Genomic DNA, 23,798 nt, shown 5'->3' on the forward strand with positions numbered 1-23,798 from the left:
GTGATGCCCAGAGTATGAATACACATTAGGGTGACTCAGTGACAGGATGGCTGAAGGATTTGTGCCTGGAAGGATAACACAGATCAGCAAAGCAAGTGCTCCATTTTACAGAGTAGGTCTGTTCCTTCAGAAAGCAAATGGCCACAAGTCAGGACTGTATCTTCAAGAGCCAGACTTAGGTGCTCTATTTATTCCCTTAATATTCACTTCACCTGCCAGGGTGGGGGCAGGGGGTTATAATCAATCTACAAGAACAAATTACTGAGAATTCTAGAAGTCAGCTTATTTGTTAACATTTATCAACCTCTCTCCACCTTAGTACAAAACACTCCTAGGTATCTTTCCAAAATCTCTTGGAGCTTTCTCCTCTTTAAAACTTCTCCTTAAACCCCTTATCTTACCCTCTACCTCTTTTATACTATTTTTCCTCTTGTACATTACTTAATGTTCCACTGAACTGATATTATTTATTTACATATTCTGTCTTTACTGAACTATAAGACTTTCAATGTCAAGATATATCACAGGCATTTGTGTTCCCTATTGATTAGCATAATGTGTGAAATATAAAAGGGACTCAAAACTTGGTTGTGAATTAAACTCAGCTGTAGCAATGAAAGGAGACCATTGGAATTCTTCAGCAAAGAACTGTTCATCTTTACTGAAAAAAATATGGATAATGAAACACTCAAATAGAAGAAAAAGTACATTCAATTTAGCTACTAAAATACTCATTAATACAATCTGCTCTGATTTAGGAACTAATTATTACCTTATCTGGACTAGACTGAAATTTACCTTGACAACTCACGTAGACACAATTCACTTAGAAAACCTAATGGCAAAACCAGTATGGTGAGGCATAGAAGGTATCACATTTACCTATTTCTCAAGAATAAACTTCTCAAGGGCCACAGAACAATTTCTACATGAAAAACTATGTATTTTCAAGTAAGGAATCTGAATTTCTATTTCAAAGGACCTTTTAATGTCACTCTTATGGTTCCTGAGAAAATGCACCGAGAAAAGAAACAAAGGAGATGACAGCTGTTAAGATGGTGGCTTCGGAGCCAGACAGAGCTCACTGAAACTCCAATCCTATTGCTTACTAAGGAATCAATCTCCAAATCTTGGATTCCCCATCTATAAAATAAAAGTAATCATAGAGCCTAGTGGATAATCATGAAGATTAAATAAGACAATGTATGAAAATCACTCAATAAAAATTATAACATTTATTATTCTCAGTCTCAAAGGTAGGTTAAGCATGATGGTTAGGAGCATGACTAAATTCCTGCTCTGCCACTTCCTAGCTATTGTGGCAAATTACTTAATCTCGTGCAGCCTAATGCCTATGGCATGGAGTTCTTGGGGGATTAAATGAGTAACACATTTAAAGCAATCAGAATAGTGCCTTACCCTGAATAAGCTCTCAATAAACATTAGTTATTATTATTAACTACAAACATCTATAAAAGAGTTCCTACACGTAAAATTTTACAAGTGACAAATGTTATGAATAAGCAATTTATAGGAGGAATATAAATAGCTGATAAAAATATTAAACAATGCTCAGCTTCATTTATTAACAGAATACAAATTTAAAATAATGATTTCACTTTTATTTTTTCTTTTTTTTTTTAAAGATTTTATTTATTTATTCACAAGAGACACACACAGAGAGAGAGAGAGAGGCAGAGATACAGGCAGAGGGAGACGCAGGCTCCACACAGGGAGCCCAATGTGGGACTTGATCCCGGGACTCCAGGATCACGCCCTGAGCCAAAGGCAGGCACTTAACCGTTGAGCCACCCAGGCGTCCCTGATTTTACTTTTTACCTCATCTTCTGTAATAATTAAAAGAAATGCAAGAGGAAGAATGGAAAAGCATTCACTCTCAATACATAGTTGATGGAAATGTAAATTTGCACATTTATGAAAGGTGATTTGATGTTCCCTATCAAAACTGTAAAAGTTTATTATTTGGTTCAACAATTCCATAGAACTATATCCAACAGAAATATTCATCAGGTGGGCAGACATGTAGAAGAAACTGGAAAACACCCCACATACCCAACAAAAGGACATTGCCTAAAGAAACCACTTTACATCAACACAGTAGAATGCGGACATTTAAAAAATTAGTGACGATCCACATATACGAAAATGAACACGTACTACTCATTATGTATTGCTAGGAATAAAGTTATGGAACAGTATATCTAATATGTCATTTTATTTTTAAATACAGAATAAAATAACACACCTATTTATATATTTATCTCTATGTGCTTAGAAAAATCTGAAAGATGTTAGTGACTGGCCGATATGAGGTCTACACTATTTAAATTTTTGCAATACATTTGTACTACTCTTTACTTTTGATTTGCTGTTATTTGAAGAAAGCATTAAGAGTAAATAATAGTTAAAGAATGTGAAGGCAATAACTTGGATATGCATGTCTACCAGCAACATGCCTTCCGTCTCAATATCCCCATTGGTAAAATGAGAAGACCAATACTAACATTAATGATACTAAAAATAATAATAATCACCATGTTATAAGAGCAGTGGTAAGCATTAAATGAGTTAACAAATGGAAAGCCTTAGAACGATGCATGACACAGGGTAAGCACTCTCTGAACTGCTCACTATTATTACTCTTGGGTAACATTCTTAAAAGACACTAGGTTGGCCAAGTCATCCCTCAGAAGCCAGATTAAATCCCAAGGTGACCAACAATGTAATCAACACAGAATTACTACAATAAATATATTAGGTCTGGGCAACCAATTAACATACTTTATTTCTGTGTTACAGCTGCCTGGCAGCCATAAGACCTAGGGTTAAGATTCTAACTCTGCTCCCCCTCTTGTCCTCAACTCCCTCATCTGTTCAAGGGAGAGAGCTGACTTAAATAATCACCCAAATTCTAATATCCTAATAGGACAACTTTACTATACAAAATGATTCTGTATCTTTAGAGTTGCCTTGGAAATAAACTGCTCATCAGCAGATCCAGAACCTGAAATACAACTCTATACTAAAATAAGGGCCCCTTAAGAGAAAAACTTCCATAACAGTGTCTTGGAACGCACTGCAACAGAAAGAGATTTCCTCTACATGAACATCATACAATTACATCTCCTATAAGTTTTCTATAACTCATATATTTTATCCACTCAAATGGTTTTTCCCTAATCCCACTCCCCCATGCCACAATACAAATTAGTGAGATTTCACTCTATGTTCACCAATGGTTTCATAACTACATGGAAAACAAGCAATTTTTTCCCACCTGCTAAAAGCCCTCAAATATACTCCACAGGGAAAATGCCTCACATACACACATACACAGACACACACACACCATTAAAAAAATACTATAAAACACTTACACGGAATGCTGCAAGAATGATTCTTGTCACTTTCTCTTTGACCGATTCTTGAAGGATATCGGACAGGATAGGAATGATATTGTAACGCCGCAGATGTTCACACATTTGAGGACTGAATGCCAGGAGCCATATTGAAAAAATCATTTGATATTGGAGTTGAAAGCCACACTTGTTACTCAAAACTCCCATTATGCTGAAAAGGAACACACATTAACAAAACATTTACTATAACAGTGCAAGCTGTGAATAACAGAAAATTATGGAAAGGCAAGTATATATAGGAATTCTGACTTCTGATTTTTCTGTTAACATAAAATTGCTCTTTAAAAAGTCTAATAAATTTTTAAATGTAATTTTACAATCTACAACTAACAATTTAGTGGAAGGCTTATATTTGTGCCATTTCTCCATTTTTTGTGATTTATATACAGTCATAAATTTGTTGAATTGCCCTTAATTTTCTCATGCTTGATTTCTCCCTTAACACTTTTTCTATTTGGGGTTGTTATTTAAGACTTGTTTTTAATACTGGTGTCAGTGTTTCAAAAACTGCAAAATCAAGTCATTCTATTCTATTAATACCCTAATACTAATTTCCTTTTGCTGTCTGATTGCTCCACTTATTAAAGTAAGCGTCCCTCTCTTTGTGATACTGCGGCTGGGACTTGGAGCCACAGTTCATTCTGCTCTTCCAGCTGGATCTGCCGACAGGAGCTGCTAGAGACTGACTGCCAAGATGGAGGTAAAAAAGGCTTTGTCCTGTCAGCTTCCTTCTCCTATAGGTATCACTCCAGCAAGAGTTCCTCACCTCAGCAGCAGAGATGGTGCTTTCTCGTGGAAAGCAGCTGAATTCAGTCTGCAACAGTGTCAGCCAAATAGCCTCTCTGCATACTCTCAAAAATAACAGCACCAGCCATCTGGGTCCCTGACCTATGAGGCACTTCCTCTGAGTTCAGGAACACAAGCACGTAAATTTTAGTAATTCCAATCTCTTACCTTTGTTCCCTAGCTTTAGGGGAAGTATCTATTTGTTACCTCTCTGACACTTGAGAGTTCTTTTGTTTTCAGAAACCTAATAAACATGTATACCTAGTTAACAGTTCTTTATATTATATTATCTCTGTTTAAAAAATCTGTAGATGACCAGAGGGGTTATACAGAGCTTTGGACCAATACACTATTGCTGAAACCAAGACAGAAAGGTTTCAAAGGAAGCAGCAGTCAACAATGATGAACACGGCAGAGAAATTTCAGAGTTCAAAATCTGTCTACAATATATATGATTCTATTGAAAAAATAAGGAAGTCTTCTACATCCAAATATTAACCATAAGAAACACTCCAATGAAGCAAAATAAACTTCACCAGAATATTCACCAGAATACAGAAGAGTTTCCCATGGGGGCAGGAATCCTAACTCTTGAGGACAGTGGAGCATGAAAATGTGCTAAGGGGATACAAAGGACACAAGGGCCCAAGATAAACCTAAATACAGTAATTTAACATTTGTTGAAGAGCTTTATGGCAGGTACAGTGCAAGGCACAAAGACATAATGGTGGCAAAGACAGACACTGCCCATGCTCTCAAGGAACTCAGAGTCTAGAGCAGTGGGAGGGAAGGATTCTCAAAGGAAGTGACCCTGGGGAATGAAGGATGAGTCAGTATCCAGCCCATTTAGGTCTCTGCTGTCCCTCTCAAACTGATGAGTTTAGTTTTATTTTTAGTCATTGAAAAACTTATAGAATCTGAATGCTACATTTGTTAGCTATGTAATACTTTCCAACTAGATTACAATTTTTTAAAAGAAAAGGAACCATAGGTTTCTTTGTATTCCTTGTAATATATAGTATAACAGTATGCAGAGAGCTCAAAAAATAAATTATCAAGTCCAAAACTAGAAGGCTAAGGTCCATGAGCCAAAATAATTATTTAGTGTTCCATTTTGTTTTTAATTAAGGTCTTAAAAGAAATCAAGGCAATACAGGGCATAGGGAGACAAACAGCTGATTGCCTAGCTGAATTGTACACCTTTAGCTAGGTGCTGCTCTTCACAACCATGAGCACCTTGCACCTCATTACACAATATCACCCAATAATGTCATGTTTTGACATTCAGAATAAATCTTACCTCTCATTTATATACTATTTTCATTATCTACAACTTTACACTTTCAAAATATTTCAACACCAATTGAATCTATGGAGGCAACTATCCCAGAAAAGCCCCCTTTTGCTCCAGTATTTAATAAATCAATGCTAACCAGCAGACTTTCTAGTGAAGTCAATATGCAAGACAATGCAAAGTACATTTTTGATCTCACATAAGTATATAAACATCTAGAAATAGTATTGTATCATCCACATAATAGGCTTTTTTAAAGATTTTATCTATTTATTTACAGAGAGGGAAAGCACAAGCAGTGGGAGGAACAGAGGGAGAAACAGGATCTCAAGCTGACTCCCCACTGAGCGCAGAGCCTGACAGACAGCCCAATCCCAGGGCCCTGAGACAAAGACCTGAACCTTAAATCAGGCTGAGTCTCCCGGGTGCTCCCACATAATAGGCTTCTCAACAGCAACAACAACAACAAAAAAAGGACATGTAGGAAGTACAGGTTTTGTTTCTTTAAAAACGAAAAGATTAAGTGAGTTTTTTTATTGCAATATTATCAACAAGTTAACATACTATATCTTTATTTATGCCTGCCCTCAACCCAAAGGTCTCTTTTTTTTTTATTACTGTTAATCTAATTAGCAGTCATTATTATATCAAAATGTACAGGCTGAACACGGAGTATTCTAGACTCTATTTGTCCCTGCTCTTGCTGCTGAATTGAACAGTTAATACTGCTTCCTGTTGTTCAAAATACTAAGTGCCAGTAATCAGAACAGCTATGTTTGCTTAACATCGGTATATCATCAGGATCCACCGGACCAAATTTTAGTATTGAGCTTATTTTTTTTAGCAATTCTGTTTGTAGAAATAGCTGTTTCATGATTTTTATTCTTTTACAGATCTTCCAAAGAACAATAAAAATGTATTTTTTGTATAATATAAATATAAATATAAAAAATTTCCCTAAATGAGAAAGGCAGGTCACTGTACCTGTGTTGTATGCACGAACAATATGCTTATGTTTATACTGAACACCTGCTGTCCTTGCAGGAGTCTGAAGTTTTCCTGCATGCTAGAGGTGGGGACTACCTGACAAATCTCCAATAAAAACCATGGGTGCTGAGTCTCTAGGGGGGATGCCTGGGCAGAAAAATCACACAAATGTTGCCACATTTTTGCTGCTGGAGAAAAAATGCTGTGTGACCCCCACAGGAGGGATAGAACATAAGGAAGTCAGTCTAACATGGATTCCTCCAGACTCAGCCTGATCCACTGTGTCTCTGAAATAAATCCCAGCCATGAGAATGACTACATGTGGAGTCCCTTGAGTCCTTCTGCTAAATCTCTTAACACTGTATGAACAATGAAATTCAAAGAATTCAGAACTTTTTATTTTCCATCCATAATGGCACAGACCTGAGGAAGGCATTTTCGTAATAATTATTAGATGAACCAGAAGTTGAAAGCAAAGAGCATTCTGTTCTCTAACAATGATGAAGCAATTGATCATATAAGTGAAATCTCAAACTCTGTCTTCAGATGACTGTATCATAAATATTTTTTTATATATTTATTTATTTATTTATGATAGTCACACAGAGAGAGAGAGAGAGAGAGAGAGGCAGAGACACAGGCAGAGGGAGAAGCAGGCTCCATGCACCGGGAGCCCGATGTGGGATTCGATCCCAGGTCTCCAGGATCGCACCCTGGGCCAAAGGCAGGCGCCAAACCACTGCGCCACCCAGGGATCCCCAGATGACTGTATCATAAATGCATTTTCTCAAACTCAATAATCAAAAAGTGAAAATATGTAAGGACAAAAAAAAGGAAATACGGTATTTTCACTTATTTAGTGGTTCATCATGAAAGCCTTCAACACAATATTCTGCAACCAGAACCTGGACCATTCCATTTTGCTAAAAGGGTATGTGATGGTTATCTTTCATCTTGTATGACATTTGTGCACTAAAATTCACTTACCACAAAAAGATTTACCATGGAAAAAAATCTTTTTTTTTTAGTTTTTGGAGAAAGAGAAATGGTTCATATGAGGGTGGGGGAGGGAGAGAGAGAGAATCTCAAGCAGACTCCCTTCTAAACAGAAAGCCTGACATGGGACCCAGTCTCACAATCATGAGATCATGACCTGAGCTGGAATCAAGAGTCAGATGCTTAACCCAGGGTCCTGGGATCAAGTCCTTCATCGGCTCCCCACAGTGAGCCTGCTTCTCTCTCTGCCTAATTTACTAATTTACTGGGACCCTGGGTGGCTCAGTGGTTAAGCATCTGCCTTGGGCTCAGGGCGTGATCCTGGGATCCAGGATGGAGTCCCACATCAGACTCCCTGCAGGGAGCTTGCTTCTCCCTCTGCCTGTGTCTCTGCCTCTCTCTGTCTCTCATGAATAAATAAATCTTAAAAAAAAAGAAAAGAAAGAAAAGATTACTAATTTACTGAATCAATGGTAAATGGGCATTTCATGACAATTCTATGCAAGTCATAAGAAAAGCCATTTGTGGAAGTAACCTAGTTGAGGAAGTTGCAATGGAAATACTAGTTGAGATTCCTCTAGCAGGTGTATCCCTACACTGGAGATGGAGGCATCAGCCTAGTAGAGTCTAATGTCTGATGACACAGCATCAGAAGTCTTTAATCAACTCTTCTTGCTCATCAAGCAAACTTCTGTTGACAAAGTTTGCTTTAGTTTCCTGTATAGGTTTTTCATAAACAAGGTCTTCACTAACCAGAGAGTAAGAGCAGTGAGATCTCTCATTATTAAGAAATAAACTGGCTTTTTGGTAGTAAAAAAGAATTTTGTTTGTTTGGAGATGGGAGTGCATAATTTGTTATATAAGCACCTTTGCTAACCTGAGAGGATAGCTTTTCAGGGCTTCTGGACCTGCAAATTAAGACCCCACAGAGACTAATTACACAGCATTACAAAAAATAGGTTATATTCACTCTTCTGGGTAAGACCTTTTCTTGTTGATTTTTACCTGCATTCACCACAAAATACTTTCATACTTGTTCTTCTATTCTGAATACCTATAATTTGTTCTATCAAGCAGTAGGCTTTTCAAAGTTCTTAGCCTCTTAAATAGCACAGGTCAAGTGAGGGGAAGGGGAGATATTCCGTTGAGTAGTTACTGACTTCCATGAAGGTTAGCATAATCTATTGTTAAACAGACATGGAAAAATGTATTTCTTTTAGATGATTAACTGTTTTAATTTCTTGGAAAATGTCAAGGAGAGATGCTTTCAAATGTCATTCTACATTCAAAGTAAAAGGGCTACTCACCAGTTTACCCCATCTGCTTCTACCCAGGCAAAGCGATACTCATTGACCCGAAGCATCAGCTGCAGGCACCCAGCAACACACTGCACATACTGAGAACTCTATGCAAGAACAAGTACAAGGTTTTAAAATTGAAAAGTATTTAAATACATGATGAGATCATGCACATACAGAAAGTCTGGACTTTTTTTTAATTGAGTTTCTTATCATCAGAACATCCAAAAGTCCCTAATATTTTTTCAAAAGTCAAATCTCCATTTTTGTTTTCCTCTCTACCTCTTAGAAATGCAGTTGGTTTTCTCTGCCAAATTAAACCTACATGGTTCAAGACTACTTAACACACAGTCAGGGAAATCAAGGAACAAAGTAACTATATCCTTGAGATGGCTTGATAAATGTTATCTTGCAATGTTTCACTTAGTCCTGGAAAGAGGCATTATAGAGATGACACTACTCTTCATAATCCTAGAAATATCAAACAACGACAATAAAATTAAAAAGATAAAACTGTATGCTTTGAGATGGGCCTATATTTAAATGGTCTGAGGTTAGTCACTGAACTTTTCCAATACTCAATTTCTCTGTCCTTAATGAGGATGATATCCTCAAGCATCCTGAAGGGGTACTGTTATTCATTAAGCATACAGCTAGATATTTTGTAGAAATTCAATAAATAGGAACTTAAAAATACATATATACAGAGCATAGAAAAAGTCTAATTAAACATTTGAAAATGACCTTTGCTCTATAATTTTTAATAACTATCAGCTCAATAGCACAGTTCTAGAGAAACTGCAGTAAAATCTGGAACTTGAAATAAACAAGAATAATATCCCCAGGAATAATGCAGGCACCTACATTTTAGCAAAACTAATAGCAACACCTGGCCTGGGCTCTTCTCTAAGTATTTACCATGAGCCTAACATCTGTAAGAACAGAGAGACAAGAAGAATTTTCAGACTCTAGCTTTAACGAATATGCTAATAAAATAAAAAGGAAGAAAGAAAAGGAGAGAATCAAGAATGTTATAGAAATTCACAAAACCTAATATACATGATGCTACTACGCTCTGTGTTTTAATTCAAAGTTCATAAAACCTAAAATTTTAAGGAAATTCCAAGCATTCAATTACAATATAAGTACATTTGGTGAAATTGTCAAAAGTATCAGGAAAAGGTTATCTTAGATTTTACCTAGAAAGTAGTGAATATAGCTTCCCAAAAGCACTATGCATCCAGTAATATAATTTGCCTGAAAACTCAAAACATTAGCAGAAATGACCCAAAAAAAAAAAAAAAAAAGAGTGAATTTTCAGCTCTAAAACAATCTTCCATAATGGAAAAAATATATGTTATTTTTCCAATTAAGTCAGCAGGTAGTATTCCTTTATGAAAGAGGAATTCCATTTTTCTTGTGCAAAGATAGCCTAAGCAAGGTTTCTACATATAATGAATAAAAACGCAACTAGGACACTCTCTTCTCTTCCATTTTTCATCTATTTCCTCTTGACACAAAAATGTCTTGTTTCACTAAGCCTTTCTTTTCTGTGTCCATTTTACTATACTATGTTGAAATACATGATACATTTCAAATATGGATTCTTCATTGTCATAGAGCTTCCAGACTCACATTATAAATGTGCATATTAAAGATCCCGCTTCTAAAACTGTACTCGCATCTATTATACATAATGAAGCAGTCCAAATACTATTCCCAAAATCACTTTCAAAGTATATAATGAAGGCAACACTGGCAAATGATTGAATTATTATATCACTTCCTTATCTTTCACTCACATGTGCCCTATTACTCTCATGTATAAAATTACTCAACAAATTTCTTTCTAAATAATCAGCCTTCCATCAAGCCAACAAGTCACCATCTCTACTCCCAGACAAAGGTAATTCAATACTGCTGGAGAAAATCATACAATCCTGCAAAGCCAAACAAGCAATTATGGATTTGTTCTTTCTGCCATTCCCCAGTTACCCACAACTCACCACTATCCCAGTGTCCTACTCTCTTCCCTTACTCTCAGCAGTATGAGAAAATATACGTACCACTGGTTAGATTCACCAGCTGCCAACATCTCACCCTCAAACTGAATGATGCCTACAGCCATTCTTGCCACTCTCTCACCTAGGAGACCAGCAGACTTATTCCTGTCCACAACCCTCAGCCCCAGCAAAGTCTATATCTCATTCCTCCCAAATGATGCTCCATCCATCAGACCCCTCTCTACATCTTCAGTCTCTGATAGGCTTCCTCGCCTCAGCCTCTAAATATACTCAATCCTTTCCCATCTTAGTGTTGTCCCTAAAGCTTCTACCAATCTCTCCATCTTTCTTCCTCCTAATACATGAAGGTTTCTTGAAATAATTATCACCAAATTGTTATCTCTTTTGGATCTTATCACCTCATTAATATGTCAAATTCTAGGATAACAAGTGATCTTAAAAGGCCAGTTCCAACAGTTACTTTCACCTGAGAGTGAAAAGAACCTGAGAACCAGATCTCAATCTCCAACTACTAACTGAACAGCTCTCCCCCATTCTTGTCACCATTCAAATTGACTCACCTACTGCAAGTCTTAGATCAACAGTTAACTCCTCCATCATGAAAGAAAAGCAGTAGCATAAAGTACAGTAGTAGTATATAGTAGTATACAATCGTTAGGAACAAAGGCTCTGGAACCAGCCTGCCACACTTAGCCACCTATAAACTACGTAACCTTGAAAGAGCTTTCTACCTATAAAATAGGGATAATACAACAAATCCCATGGAATGTCAGTATAATTTCATTAGTTTGTATATAAAAGAGTTTTCAATGGTATCTGTCATATAATAGTCAACAAATGTTTGCTGATCATTTCTCCAGGTGGAATTAATCATTTTCGTGTGCCACATATAAATCTCTATTGTAAATCCTTTGGTGTGTGTATGAATATGTGTGTGTGTGTATTAGTCATCCCCATTTGACCAGAAAGCAAAAGAGGAGTCTTTCTTAATCTCAACATTTAAGCATAATCCCTGGCAAAAGAAGAAAGAAAAACCGAAAAGAAAAAACAAACCAAAAACCCCAGCACTTTAAAAATGTTTGTTCACTGAATTAACTATTCATTCCACTTGATCTTTTTTTATTGTGTTATTTGGTTTTAGGAGGAGAAATAGAGAACCTAAAGTTTTAAGATATACCTTGTCCAAGAGAAGTATTTTTTGTTTTCTGCCTAGTTTTTTTTTTTTAAAGGACAAAATGTAGAAGGCCCCAAATTGCATTTTATCATTTCCTTTAAGCTGATTTCCATGATAATAATATAAAAATGTACTACTATCCTCCATACTGTTCAATGGACACAATCTTGATCTTTTCCTCCTGGATATATTTTTATTTTTGCTTGAATTTCCTATTCTATTAAGATTTTTAAAAGTATTCCTGAAATAGCTGTAATTGCTAATAGAAAATCCTGAAATCTCACAAGATTTCAAAGACAAACTTAACAAGAAGTGAAAGGCAGAGAAATAATCTATCTTACAGGACAATATCAAAAACCACCAAACTGATGAAGCAGTATTTGAGATAATCAAATAGTGCTCCTTCCAAACAGAAATGTCACAAGAAAGAATCAAATAAGGAAGAGCATCTCTGTGCCTTCCCTTGGAGCTGTACCAGCGTGTTATCTTTTCCAGCTGACCTCTCCCTGACTTATAAGTCTCCTGAGTCTCGCTGACTCCTACACTCAGAACTCCGAAGGACATTTGCCTATATGATCAGCTTCTGGGTATTAAGTATAGTTATGAACTAGAAGTATGACTTGACAAGTAGTATGGAACCTCATTAATATTTGTGTGCAAATATTAAGAGTATATAGGGGCTCAGTCAGTTAGGCATCTGCCTTCAGCTCAGGTCATGATCCCAGGGTCCTGAGATTGAGCCCTGTGTCAGGCTCCCAGTTCAACTGGGAGTTTGCTTTTTCCTCTCCCTCTGCTCATGCTCTCTCTCTCTCTCACTATCCCTCTCTCTCTCTCTCTCAGATAAATAAATAAAATCTTTTTTAAAAAATTTGTGTACATTGTTTTAATTGACCTGAGTTTTACATGAAATTCTTTGTACATATTTATGATAAAATATCCAATCAACATAGAACATAAAATAAAAACCTCCCTCTTATCATCCCTCACTACCACTGCTAAGATGCAATCACAATTAGTAGATTTCTGTGTAGGGCAGCCCGGGTGGCTCAGGGGTTTAGCACCACCTTCAGCCCAGGGCGTGATCCTGGAGACCTAGGATCGAGTCCCGCATCGGGCTCCCTGCACGGAGCCTGCTTCTCCCTCTGCCTGTGTCTCTGCCTCTCTCTCTCTCTCTCCCTCTCTCTCTGTGTGTCTCTCATGGATAAATAAATAAAATCTTTAAAAAAAAAGTAGATTTCTCTGTAAACTGCAGAAGTTTCTATGCATTAGATGTACATCTTTTATAAAAAATACAAATAAGATTATACTATAACTTTCCCTTGTAATTTTCTTTTTCCATTTAAGAAGTCATATACTTAGAGATCTACTGCATTTTTAATCATCTATATAAAGATTTAAAATCCACTTGTGCTCTCAACTTTGATGAAGTATTCCTTCATTCAACAACATATACTGGTTGCTTATACCATCTGGTATGTAGAAGGGATTCCACTTTATTTTCAAATATTTTTGTAGTTAAAATACAACCAAATATGAAGAAGCCCATCTGACCTTGCAGTTATAATCAAATGTTTGACAGCTACAAACTCAGACTGCCTGGACTGTCAGAAACTAAGGGACATAAGGCTTCCTTCATTCTAAGTCATCAACTATTCCCCAGAAATGTTTTACAAGTCTGTATTCAAAATCCGTTCAACAAATATTTACAAAGTGCCTACTATGTGCAAGACACTGTTCTTGCACTGGACACATAGCTGTGAATAAACAGGCCTCACTGCCTTCCCTGAGGGAGCTTACAGTCCAATGGAGAAAGAGGAAAAGTACACAAAAACAAGTAAATTACAGAGCGTTCTAGAGTCTGACAAGTTCAATACAACAAAAATACCATTAAGAAAAGGAAATAGGATTAAAAAAAGGGGGCGGGGAGGAACCAGCAATGCAGAGAGGGAGACATGAGTGCTCTTTTAAGTAGAATCCTTGGAGGAGACTCACTGCTGAGCAGACAAGTGACAGAATCCAGGAAAGTAACAATCAAGTCACACAGCAATCGAGGAAAATGGTGCTTATGCTGCAGTATGGCAGACCCAGGGCCACATACTTACAAGCACTTCTCATGGCTGCTCTATGCCATATGACTCCCCCTCTTACTATTCTTCCATGGGTTCCCTCTGCCGAGTAAAAGTTCTAAAACCCTATGTGGTCTCAAAGGCCCTTAATGCCCTGGCCTGCCTGCCTTCTATCTCCCCGCTCTCCCTACACTTGCACTCCTACAGCACCGCCAACTCTCCCTTCTCTGTCCATGTTCTCCACACACTTCCCTCCACTGGAGGCGCAGGCCTCATCTCTCCACTTCCTTAGGAAGCCTGGGCAAACTGGCCCCAGATGAGGCCCCTCACTACACACTCGAAGGACCTGTGCCTCTCTCTTACATGCATTGCCAGAAGGATACTAAAATAACCATATACTTGTCTAATGCTGTCCTCCTTAAAATGAAGCCCTATGAAGGCAGGAGTCCTGCCCATCCTGTTCAGTGCTACACTTTCAGCACCATGCACTGTATCTGGTAAGTACTCAATACATATTTCTTGATTGAATGAACAAACATGAGAAATACAAACTTTCTATCTTACACAAATTCCAAATGAATGGGACTCTAAAAGATATGGTTTGATTAAGTTTGGCTGAAATTTTTATCCTAGTAACAATCAATACTGCAGAAATATATATAATATAGCATCATTATTCTACCTCTTTTTGGAGCCAAAACTACATCTGTTTGATAGTATGGATCTTATATAATTGTCTAGTATTTTCTTTTAAGTTATCTCATTTGAAAACTAATTTAGTCAGTCAATTCTGGCTGTACTTTGTGTCATCCTATTTACTAGAAAATATTTATGGTAAAAGAGCTCATTTAGCTAGATGATAATTTTCATTGAAATGGCTATAGTTAAATAAATAAATATATATTGCTATATATACTATATATAAGTATATAATAGATATTATATATAAATATATAATATAGTGTATATATATAAATGTACAATATAGTGTATATATATATATATAAATATATAATATATATATTGCTATAGTAGGGGCGCCTGGGTGGCTCAGTTGGTTAAGCAGCTACCTTCAGCTCAGGTCATGATCTTGGAATCTTGGGGTCAAGCCCTCAGTCAGGCTCCCTGCTCAGCAGGGAGTCTGCTTCTCCCTCTCCCTCTGCTTCTCCTCCCCACAACCCCTCATGCTCACACTCTCATTTTTAAATAAATAAATAAATAAATAAACTCACTTCTCCATTAAAAAACAAAACAAAACAAAAACTACCAGTATTTGTAATGACTTAATAACTAAAGACATACACACAAAAAAAATATTTTTAGGTACTCATTGCATTGTTTCCTGAATACTATTTATTTAAATGTCATCCAACCAGCATTTTTCTTTAAGGTAAAGGTTTTGTTTTTTCCAGAATCAAAATATTTCTAACCTTCACAACTAATCAAAACACTGTCAAAAAAGAAAGAATTTTTTAATAAAAACAATTTATTAACACATTTTTCAAAGCATTTTTAAACACAAAATTAAAATTAAAAATAAAGGGAAATCTTATGATACCCAATTTTTCAGATGAGCCTTAAAAAGGAGATATAATCTGTTGGAATTAAAATAGTGTGTTAATCTTGGATTGGCCCTAGGAATTCACTCTCTTCACACTTGAGCTAGAGTTCTCTGTGCTGCATCAGACATGCTGGGCTGAGAATTGGCCACAATATGCTCTTTCACTGCAGCAAACCTCACTGGTAGAGAAAAGCTATTTTTACTTCTCAACACATTTAAGAGAAACTTTCCAGCATTGCTGAAATGCAAACTCTCCTGTATTATGGTGGAATAATCACACTGTAGGGAAAAGAGCAACTGGTAAAATTCACCTTCATGGCAAATATGATCTCAGAGATCCATATTCTGCAGAATTACAAAGTAATTCAAGAACTGAGGAATTACAAAGCAAGCAGGCAACCAAAGATAAACATAAAAACTACAATGATATTGTACCAAAGTAAAACTAATGTTACAAAAATTTTTATAGACAAATTCTCAATATTCATCTTCATAATGCTGGGATTTAAGTACAAACTAAATAAGAAAGAGCAAAGATAATATTCACTTAAATTTTGGAATCGTGGGCACTTAAAATAAGTGCAGTAAAAAGCACCTGTCCCACAGATAGTAAAAATACACACTACAGTGGAATTAGTGAAACACCAAGTTAAACTTTTCAAACATGTAATTGACTAAAATAGATTCCAGAAGCCAGTTTTACATGAGGACTGCTGATTTGTACAGTATCAAAAGTATTTAATGTTTCATGACAATTACACAAATCTTTTCTTGTAGAACTAAAAAGTGAGTGTACATATATATATGTGTGGTTTTTAATTCTATCACAGACATTCACTTTAAAAAATAACACAAGACAATGTCAAATGTCAGTAAGGACTAGAACTGAAATTCTCATACTTTGTTGATGGACACGTAAATCAATTTAGAACACTGATTTGTGATATCTACTAAATTTACATACACCTTACAACCCAGCAATTCTATCCTAGAATTAAGTGCTCCAGACATAGTGATTACAGTGATTACATCTACCAAAAGACAGGTACAAGAACGTTCATAGCAAGATTATTCACAACAGCCAAAAACTAGAAGCAACCCAAAATATCCATTAACAAGAGAATAAAAAATAATAATTTAATGGATTACTACATAGCAATAAAAAGAATGAATTTCTGTTAAATGCAACATGAATGAAACTCATTGGCACAATACTGGCAAGAGAATTCAGATACATAAGATTTCATACTGTATTTGATTATACTACAATAGAGTTCAAGATTAGGCAAAAGTCATCACTTGTAATAGATACCATGATAACAATAACCTTGGTGAGAGTTCAGCCAAAGGAATTATTGAGCAGGAGAACATAGGACATATAAATTCACTCAGCTGAACATTTAAAACCTGTGCATTTTACTTTGTGTGAGTTAAGACATAATAAAAGAAAAAGAAAGAAAAAAGAAAAAAAGAAAGAAAGAAAGAAAGAAAGAAAGAAAGAAAGAAAGAAAGAAAGAAAGAAAGAAAGAAGAAAGACAAAGAAAGAAAGACAAGGAAAGGAAGGGAGAAGAAGAGAGGCTTTGACTACCAGTTTTGCCAAATTATCTCTGGCAAATCACTTAAATTCTTCAAAACTGTTTTATCATCAATAAAGGGAAATATCAGCCCTAACAAATTAAAGGGAAAAAATCTACTCAAATCTGAACTCAAATCAGTTCAACAAGCACAAAACAATCATAAGATATATTATTACTACCTCATACGCAGGAACTAAAATTAGCTAAAGGATTCTCTTCAAGTTGGCTTACTCAAGAGATCTTCTGGTCAAAACTCAGAAAATGCCAAGAATAAATTAATGCCTAGATTAAGATAATTCAGCCTTAGACTTAAGTTTTACCCAAAAAAAAGTAATTTCATTTTTAATTTGCAAATTTCTAAATGTCCTTCAAGCATTGCTTTCAACCTAATTGGCTCAGCCATGTAATGAGATTCTTTACAGAAAAATTGTGAACTTGAGAAAATAGTATTTCCTTTATAAATTAGTGCTTTGTATACAACTTTCAAGAACACATCTAATGCATAATATTAGGTTACTTATTATAGTTATAAGTGCTATGTTTGACAATGATTTGTAAAAGAAAATCTTGTACTGAAATACCTTACCACTTAATTTTCTTTTGTATTGCCAGAATATACATCCAGACAATCTTTCTAAAAATCTGATCAGAAAAACAAAACTCAGATTCTTATCTTCCCTCTTTAGTGTTCATTCTGTACATATATTTTAATGATCCCCAATGTTTAAGATGTATTAATTTTGTGGCAAGAAGATAAAAGGCATTTAGATAATGAAAATCCTCCAAGAATTGTTTTAAATAATAATGCTCTTGAAACTTAGCCACATAACTGATTATAAATTACTCTGAGTCCTCACAGACTTCACCAGCCAGAGCAGACTACAGTTAAATAACAACCATGAACTGTATAAATTCCTGACACAGCGCTGCTACTTGGGTAGCACTTTTGATGTACTTAACAACAAAGTAGTAAAGAACTAAATCATTAAAGTATCCTACCTCATCTAGAACATTGAAAAGCCACATAGGCACAGCATTACATTATAAACAAAGCCAAAACAGTAAAAATAACTTCATATAAAAAGGATATTAGAACTGCCACGGAAAACAATTTAAGAAATTTGGCCAAAACCAAAAAAACTAAGTTTCATTTCTCTAATTCAAAAATACTGTTATTACATGCTGAAACACGCATGAAACTTAAAAACATGATGCTAAGTGAAAGAAGCTGGTCGCAGACCAAGCACATGCTATGTGCTCTATTTTTATGAAATGGCCAGAGGAAACAGAAAGAGAAAGACAGTATATTAGTGCTTGCCAGAGGTTGGGAGTGGGGAGTAGGAATGAGGAATGACTGTTACTGTGTTACAGGTTTCTTTCTGAGGTGTTAAGAATGCCATAAAATTTCTGTTCATGTCTTCTGCCCATTTCATGTTTGGATTGTTTCTTGGGTGTTGAGTTTAGTAATAAGTTCTTTATAGATCTTGGATACTAGCCCTTTATCTGATATGTCATTTGCAAATATCTTCTCCCATTCTGTAGGTTGTCTTTTAGTTTTGTTGACTGTTTCTTTTGCTGTGCAGCTTTTTATCTTAAGTCCCAATAGTTCAATTTTGCTTTTGGTTCCCTTGCCTTCCTAGATGTATCTAGCAAGAAGTTGCTGTGGCCAAGTTCAAAAAGGGTGTTGCTTGTGTTCTCTAGGATTTTTATGGAGTCCTGTATCACATTTAGAACTTTCATCCATTTTGAGTGTATCTTTGTGTCTGGTGTAAGAGAATGGTCCAGTTTCATTCTCCTGCATGTGTCTGTCCAATTTTCCCAGCACCATTTATTGAAGAGACAGTCCTTTTTCCAGTGGATAGTCTTTCCTCTTTTGTCGAATATTAGTTGACCATAGAGTTGAGGGCCCATTTCTGGGTTCTCTATTCTGTTCCATTGATCTATGTGTCTGTTTTTGTGCCAGTACCACACTGTCTTGATGATCACAGCTTTGTACAACTTGAAATCTGGCATTGTGATGCCCCCGGATCTGGTTTTCTTTTTATTTTATTTTTTTTTATTGGAGTTCAATTTGCCAACATATAGCATAACACCCAGTGCTCATCCCAGCAAGTGCCCCCCTCAGTGCCCATCACCCAGTCACCCCAACCCCCGCCCACCTCCCCTACCCACTACACCTTGTTCATTTCCTGGAGTTAGGTGTCCCTCATGTTTTGTCACCCTCACTGATATTTTCACTCATTTTCTCTCCTTTCCCTTTATTCCCTTTCTCTAATTTTTAAATTCCCCAAATGAATGACACCATATAATGTTTGTCCTTTTCAGACTGACTTATTTCACTCAGCATAATACCCTCCAGGTCCATCCATGTCGAGGCAAAAGGTGGCTATTTGTCATTTCTAATGGCTGAGTAATATTCCATTGTATACATGGTTTTCTTTTTCATTATTCCCCTGGCTATTCAGGGTCTTTTCTGATTCCACACAAATCTTAAGATGATTTGTTCCAACTCTCTGAAGAAAGTCCATGGTATTTTGACAGGGATTGCATTGAACGTGTAAATCCCCTGGGTAAGCATAGACATATTCACAATATTAATTCTTCCAATCCATAAGCATGGAATATTTTTCCATCTCTTTGTGTCTTCCTCACTTTCTTTCAGAAATGTTCTATAGTTTTTAGGGTATACATCCTTTAGCTCTTTGGTTAGGTTTATTCCTATTTTCTTTTATAAACCTTTCTTCCTAGGTTTATTCCTAGGTATCTTATGCATTTGGGTACAATTGTAAATGGGATTGATTCCTTAATTTCTCTCTTTTCAGTCTTACTGTTCGTGTATAGAAATGCCACTGATTTCTGGGCATTGATTTTGTATCCTGCCACATTGCCAAATTGCTGTATGAGTTCTAGCAATCTTGGGGTGGAGTCTTTTGGGTTTTCTATGAACAATCATTATATGGTTTCACTTATACGGGGAATATAAAAAATAGTGAAAGGGATTATAAGGGAAAGAAGAGAAAATGAGTGGGAAAAATTTGAGAGGGTGAAAAAACATGAGAGACTCCTAAATCTGGGAAATGAACAAGGGGCAGTGGAAGGGGAGGTGGGCAAGGGGATTGGGTGACTGGGTGACAGGCACTGAGGGGAGGACTTGATGGAATGAGCATTGAGTGTTATACTATATGTTTGCAAATCGAACTCATATATATATATATATATTTATTTATTTATTTATTATTTATTTTTATTTATATTTATATTTATATTTATATATAAATTAGATTGTGGTAATGGCTGCACAACCCTAAAGATATTAAAACCTACTGAATTGCAAATGGATGGATTTTATGGCATGTGATACATATTTTGATTAAAAACTTTAAAATGTGGGATCTCTGGGTGGCTCATCGGTTTTGCGCCTGCCTTCGGCCCAGGGCGTAATCCTGGAGACCTGGGATCAAGTCCCACATCAAGCTCCCTGCATGGAGCCTGCTTCTCCCTCTGCCTGTGTCTCTGCCTCTCTCTCTGTCTCTCATGAATAAATAAAATCTTAAAAAAAAAAAAAACTTTAAAATGTTAGAAACTAAATAAAACTGAAAATTTACTTCCTCACTTGCACTTGCTACCTTTCCGAGTCCTTCACAGCCACACAGTGGCTACCATAATGGTATTTCCATAATGTTGGAACTGTCCAACATCATGGAAAGTTCTGGTGGACAGAACTATTCCAGAACATTAAAAGGCAAGATGAAGTAAGTAATAAGGAGAGGCTGGCAACTTAATCAAGTTATTTACTATCAATAGACAATGTTTATCTAGCAGTAACAAATGCTAAACTGGATCTGCAACAAAATAGCCAGAGATCAGGACCCAATCGAATGGGTGGTCACCTTGCTCCCTCTCACACTAGTATAAGTAAAGCTGGACAGAAGAAAAAGAAAAAGAAAAAGAAAACAAACAAAACAAATCCCCAAATTCTTTCTAAATCCTGCAAAGCTTGTAAGAGATCGCAATATTCATCTTTTTATCAGGACATCAGCACTAATCAACATCCACAGCTGTGTAGCTTCCTCGGAATAGAAGATTGAGAGTACTCACGTTCAAGAGCCAGTATAGAACTGAAGAGTTTAAGGCAAGTGCGTAAGATTTGGCATCATTTATCATTTTCATATTCAAGCAAAGATAACAGAAGGCATGCTAAGGAAAGTCTACTTGTGTAATGTCACTTAAATAAAAACATTTTTAATAATCAGCTTATAACTTCTGATGATGCTTCTGTGGCCATTTTAAAGGTAAGATTGTTGAATCATTCTTATTCACATTTTGCAATATAAAACTTTTGTTTGTTTTATACTGACATCAAGTGGCAGTATCATGTAATGCAATTTCCCAAACTGCTTTTCTATGCTCTTGGAAAACCTAAAGGGATTCTAAGATATATCAGTATTTTGACAAGGCCAAGCAGGCTATGAGACTTGGAAAATGCCTAAAGATCTAACTGCACTTCTGTTGCCTCAAAATGTATTCTCTTGGCAAGAAACTCCTTTCTTTGGGGTTTTTGCTACTCTAGCTAAATGACTTTAGGCAAACTGATACTGCACTCTATGCGGCCAATGTGGCTCACAGTAATACCTAAGTCAGAGAGGAAGTGTGAACATTTAAGGACATGTAAATATGAATGAATAAAGCAGTGCCGGGCACAGAGTAAGAGCTCAATAAGTACTAGTTATCAATTCAGATTCCTCTATTAAATCATATCAGAGGAGAAGCTACCACCTGACGTTCAACTATTAAAGTCTGCTTTCCAAGTTGATGGCAATCTGAAATAGTAAGAACCTTCAAGAAGAGACATCAAGTATGTTTAAGTTTGAAGGGCACAAAAGGGAAGAAGGTCAAAAATTAAAGGCCTTCTTTGCCTTACGATTATCTCTGATACTAATCCTATTTGGGATGTATGTGTGGGAGTCTACCAGGTAAACCACTTTAACTAATGCACTGCCAATTCAATTAATTAGTTTTGTTTTTCCTTTTTTTTTTTTAGTTTTGTTTTTCCAATACACCACACAGAAAAAACAAAATTAAGAATGTCATGTCACCAGAGCTTGCAACTCATCCTATAAACTATAATAACTTACAAACACATTAATAATCACTGAAATAAGTTTATAAGATATATAATTCCAAAAACACCTTCTTAAAAATTTATCAATAAGTCTAATACATGAATTAAAGAATTTTTCAAAATTTCAAATGTAATAATTCAAGTTACGAAAATAAAGATTCTCAAATTAAACATGTGCTTAGGGCTGAATATCTAGACTTCCAACCTACGATCTCCTTACCCTAGTCTGACCCCAAGACTGCTCACCTAGTTCTACACATTGTTCTGATTCCACTTCAGAAACCTAACAGCCATTTTCTGGCCTAACACACTATTTGTCAAGTCCTTCAACCCATGCTCCAAGAGAAGCCCTGCTCTTGGCTTTGAAAATGAGTTCTGCTGCCATCTGCAGTCTCAGAGCACACAAACAGATATATTCCGTGCAGATTATAGAAGCACTGGTAATCAATATGGATATTAAATGGCTTCTACAGAACTTCATTTAGGTCTACTACAGGCAGGCGGTAGACACTATCCTCAGAAGATGCTTTCCAGTTTCCCAGAGATATTTCCCACAAATGAAGATAGATGCACCTCACCTACATTTCTTACTTTCTTTTATTATTCAGTTTATTCTTTTATTTCAGTTTATTATTCTCAACTGGTTCTAATCATGCCAACCCTTACATGTCCAAATTTATTGCCAGTTCTTGAACTATTCAGAACACAACAAAGATAAACTGTTCCCAAATGAGGAAGAGAACTCCAACCAAGAAGGGAATTGGGGAGACATGATTAATTTTAACCTTTACACTTTTGGCTCTACAAAAACGTGGGGAGAGTTTAGTCAAGAAAAGGGCAAGTGGGGGTTCCAGTCAGCATGCAGCCCCACATAAAGCCTTAAGCAATACAGTACAAGTAACAAGTAACTGAACTGTTTCCAACTCCCTGACACACTGTTCACGTATCTGTTAGATACTGGATAGGCTATCAAACAACTGAAGCTTGAAGAGAGTAACCTTATGATTGTTCACTCCAGTTGAATATCTGACTTTAGACTCTTCCACTGATTCTCAGGTCTAAGATAAAGAGACCTGAAAAGAAGAGCAACAGGGAAGAGCAAGTCTCCTGTCTACCAACAGATCACAAATATTTATATATACATAAACATATAGTTTTATAGTTTTTACAATGCTATTAACCTAACTAAAGGTTAATATAGATTTACATTTGGGGACTAGTAAACATCTTTAAATTTTTAAATGACTCAAAATAACTTATATTCACGGTGTTAGGAGGCCAGGGAATTAAGAAGGAATATACTTACATCACTTGAAGAGACTGTTCCTGTTTCAACACCGACACCGCTACCACGCAGTTTCTATTACGAAATAAATAACTTATTACTTAGTTTTGTTTTTAATTTTTATCCTAATTAATCAACTTATGAAAGGGAGCTAAGCAAATTTTATAATTTTCCTAATCCTACTTAAT

General features: G+C 36.1%; 1 protein-coding gene across 5 annotated transcripts in view; it reads right to left on the reverse strand.

Annotated features, from left to right (window-relative positions):
• Positions 1-23,798, reverse strand: part of ATP6V1H (ATPase H+ transporting V1 subunit H) — a 161,596-nt gene that overhangs the window by 79,585 nt on the left and 58,213 nt on the right. For 4 of the 5 annotated variants that reach the window (XR_005380955.1, XM_038579304.1, XM_038579306.1 and 1 more), the window contains exons 7-9: positions 23,632-23,685; positions 8,811-8,908; positions 3,399-3,591 (exon numbers count right to left, since the gene is read on the reverse strand). Coding sequence is in view for 4 of the 5 variants with exons in the window: in XM_038579304.1 (XP_038435232.1) it covers positions 3,399-3,591; positions 8,811-8,908; positions 23,632-23,685 (345 nt within the window). In the remaining variant the exon portion in view is untranslated. The remainder of the gene's footprint in view (positions 1-3,398; positions 3,592-8,810; positions 8,909-23,631; positions 23,686-23,798) is intronic. The other variant, XM_038579305.1, reaches the window with a different exon arrangement.

Source organism: Canis lupus, chromosome 29, assembly GCF_011100685.1.
Source record: "Canis lupus familiaris isolate Mischka breed German Shepherd chromosome 29, alternate assembly UU_Cfam_GSD_1.0, whole genome shotgun sequence".
Lineage (NCBI taxonomy): Eukaryota > Metazoa > Chordata > Mammalia > Carnivora > Canidae > Canis > Canis lupus.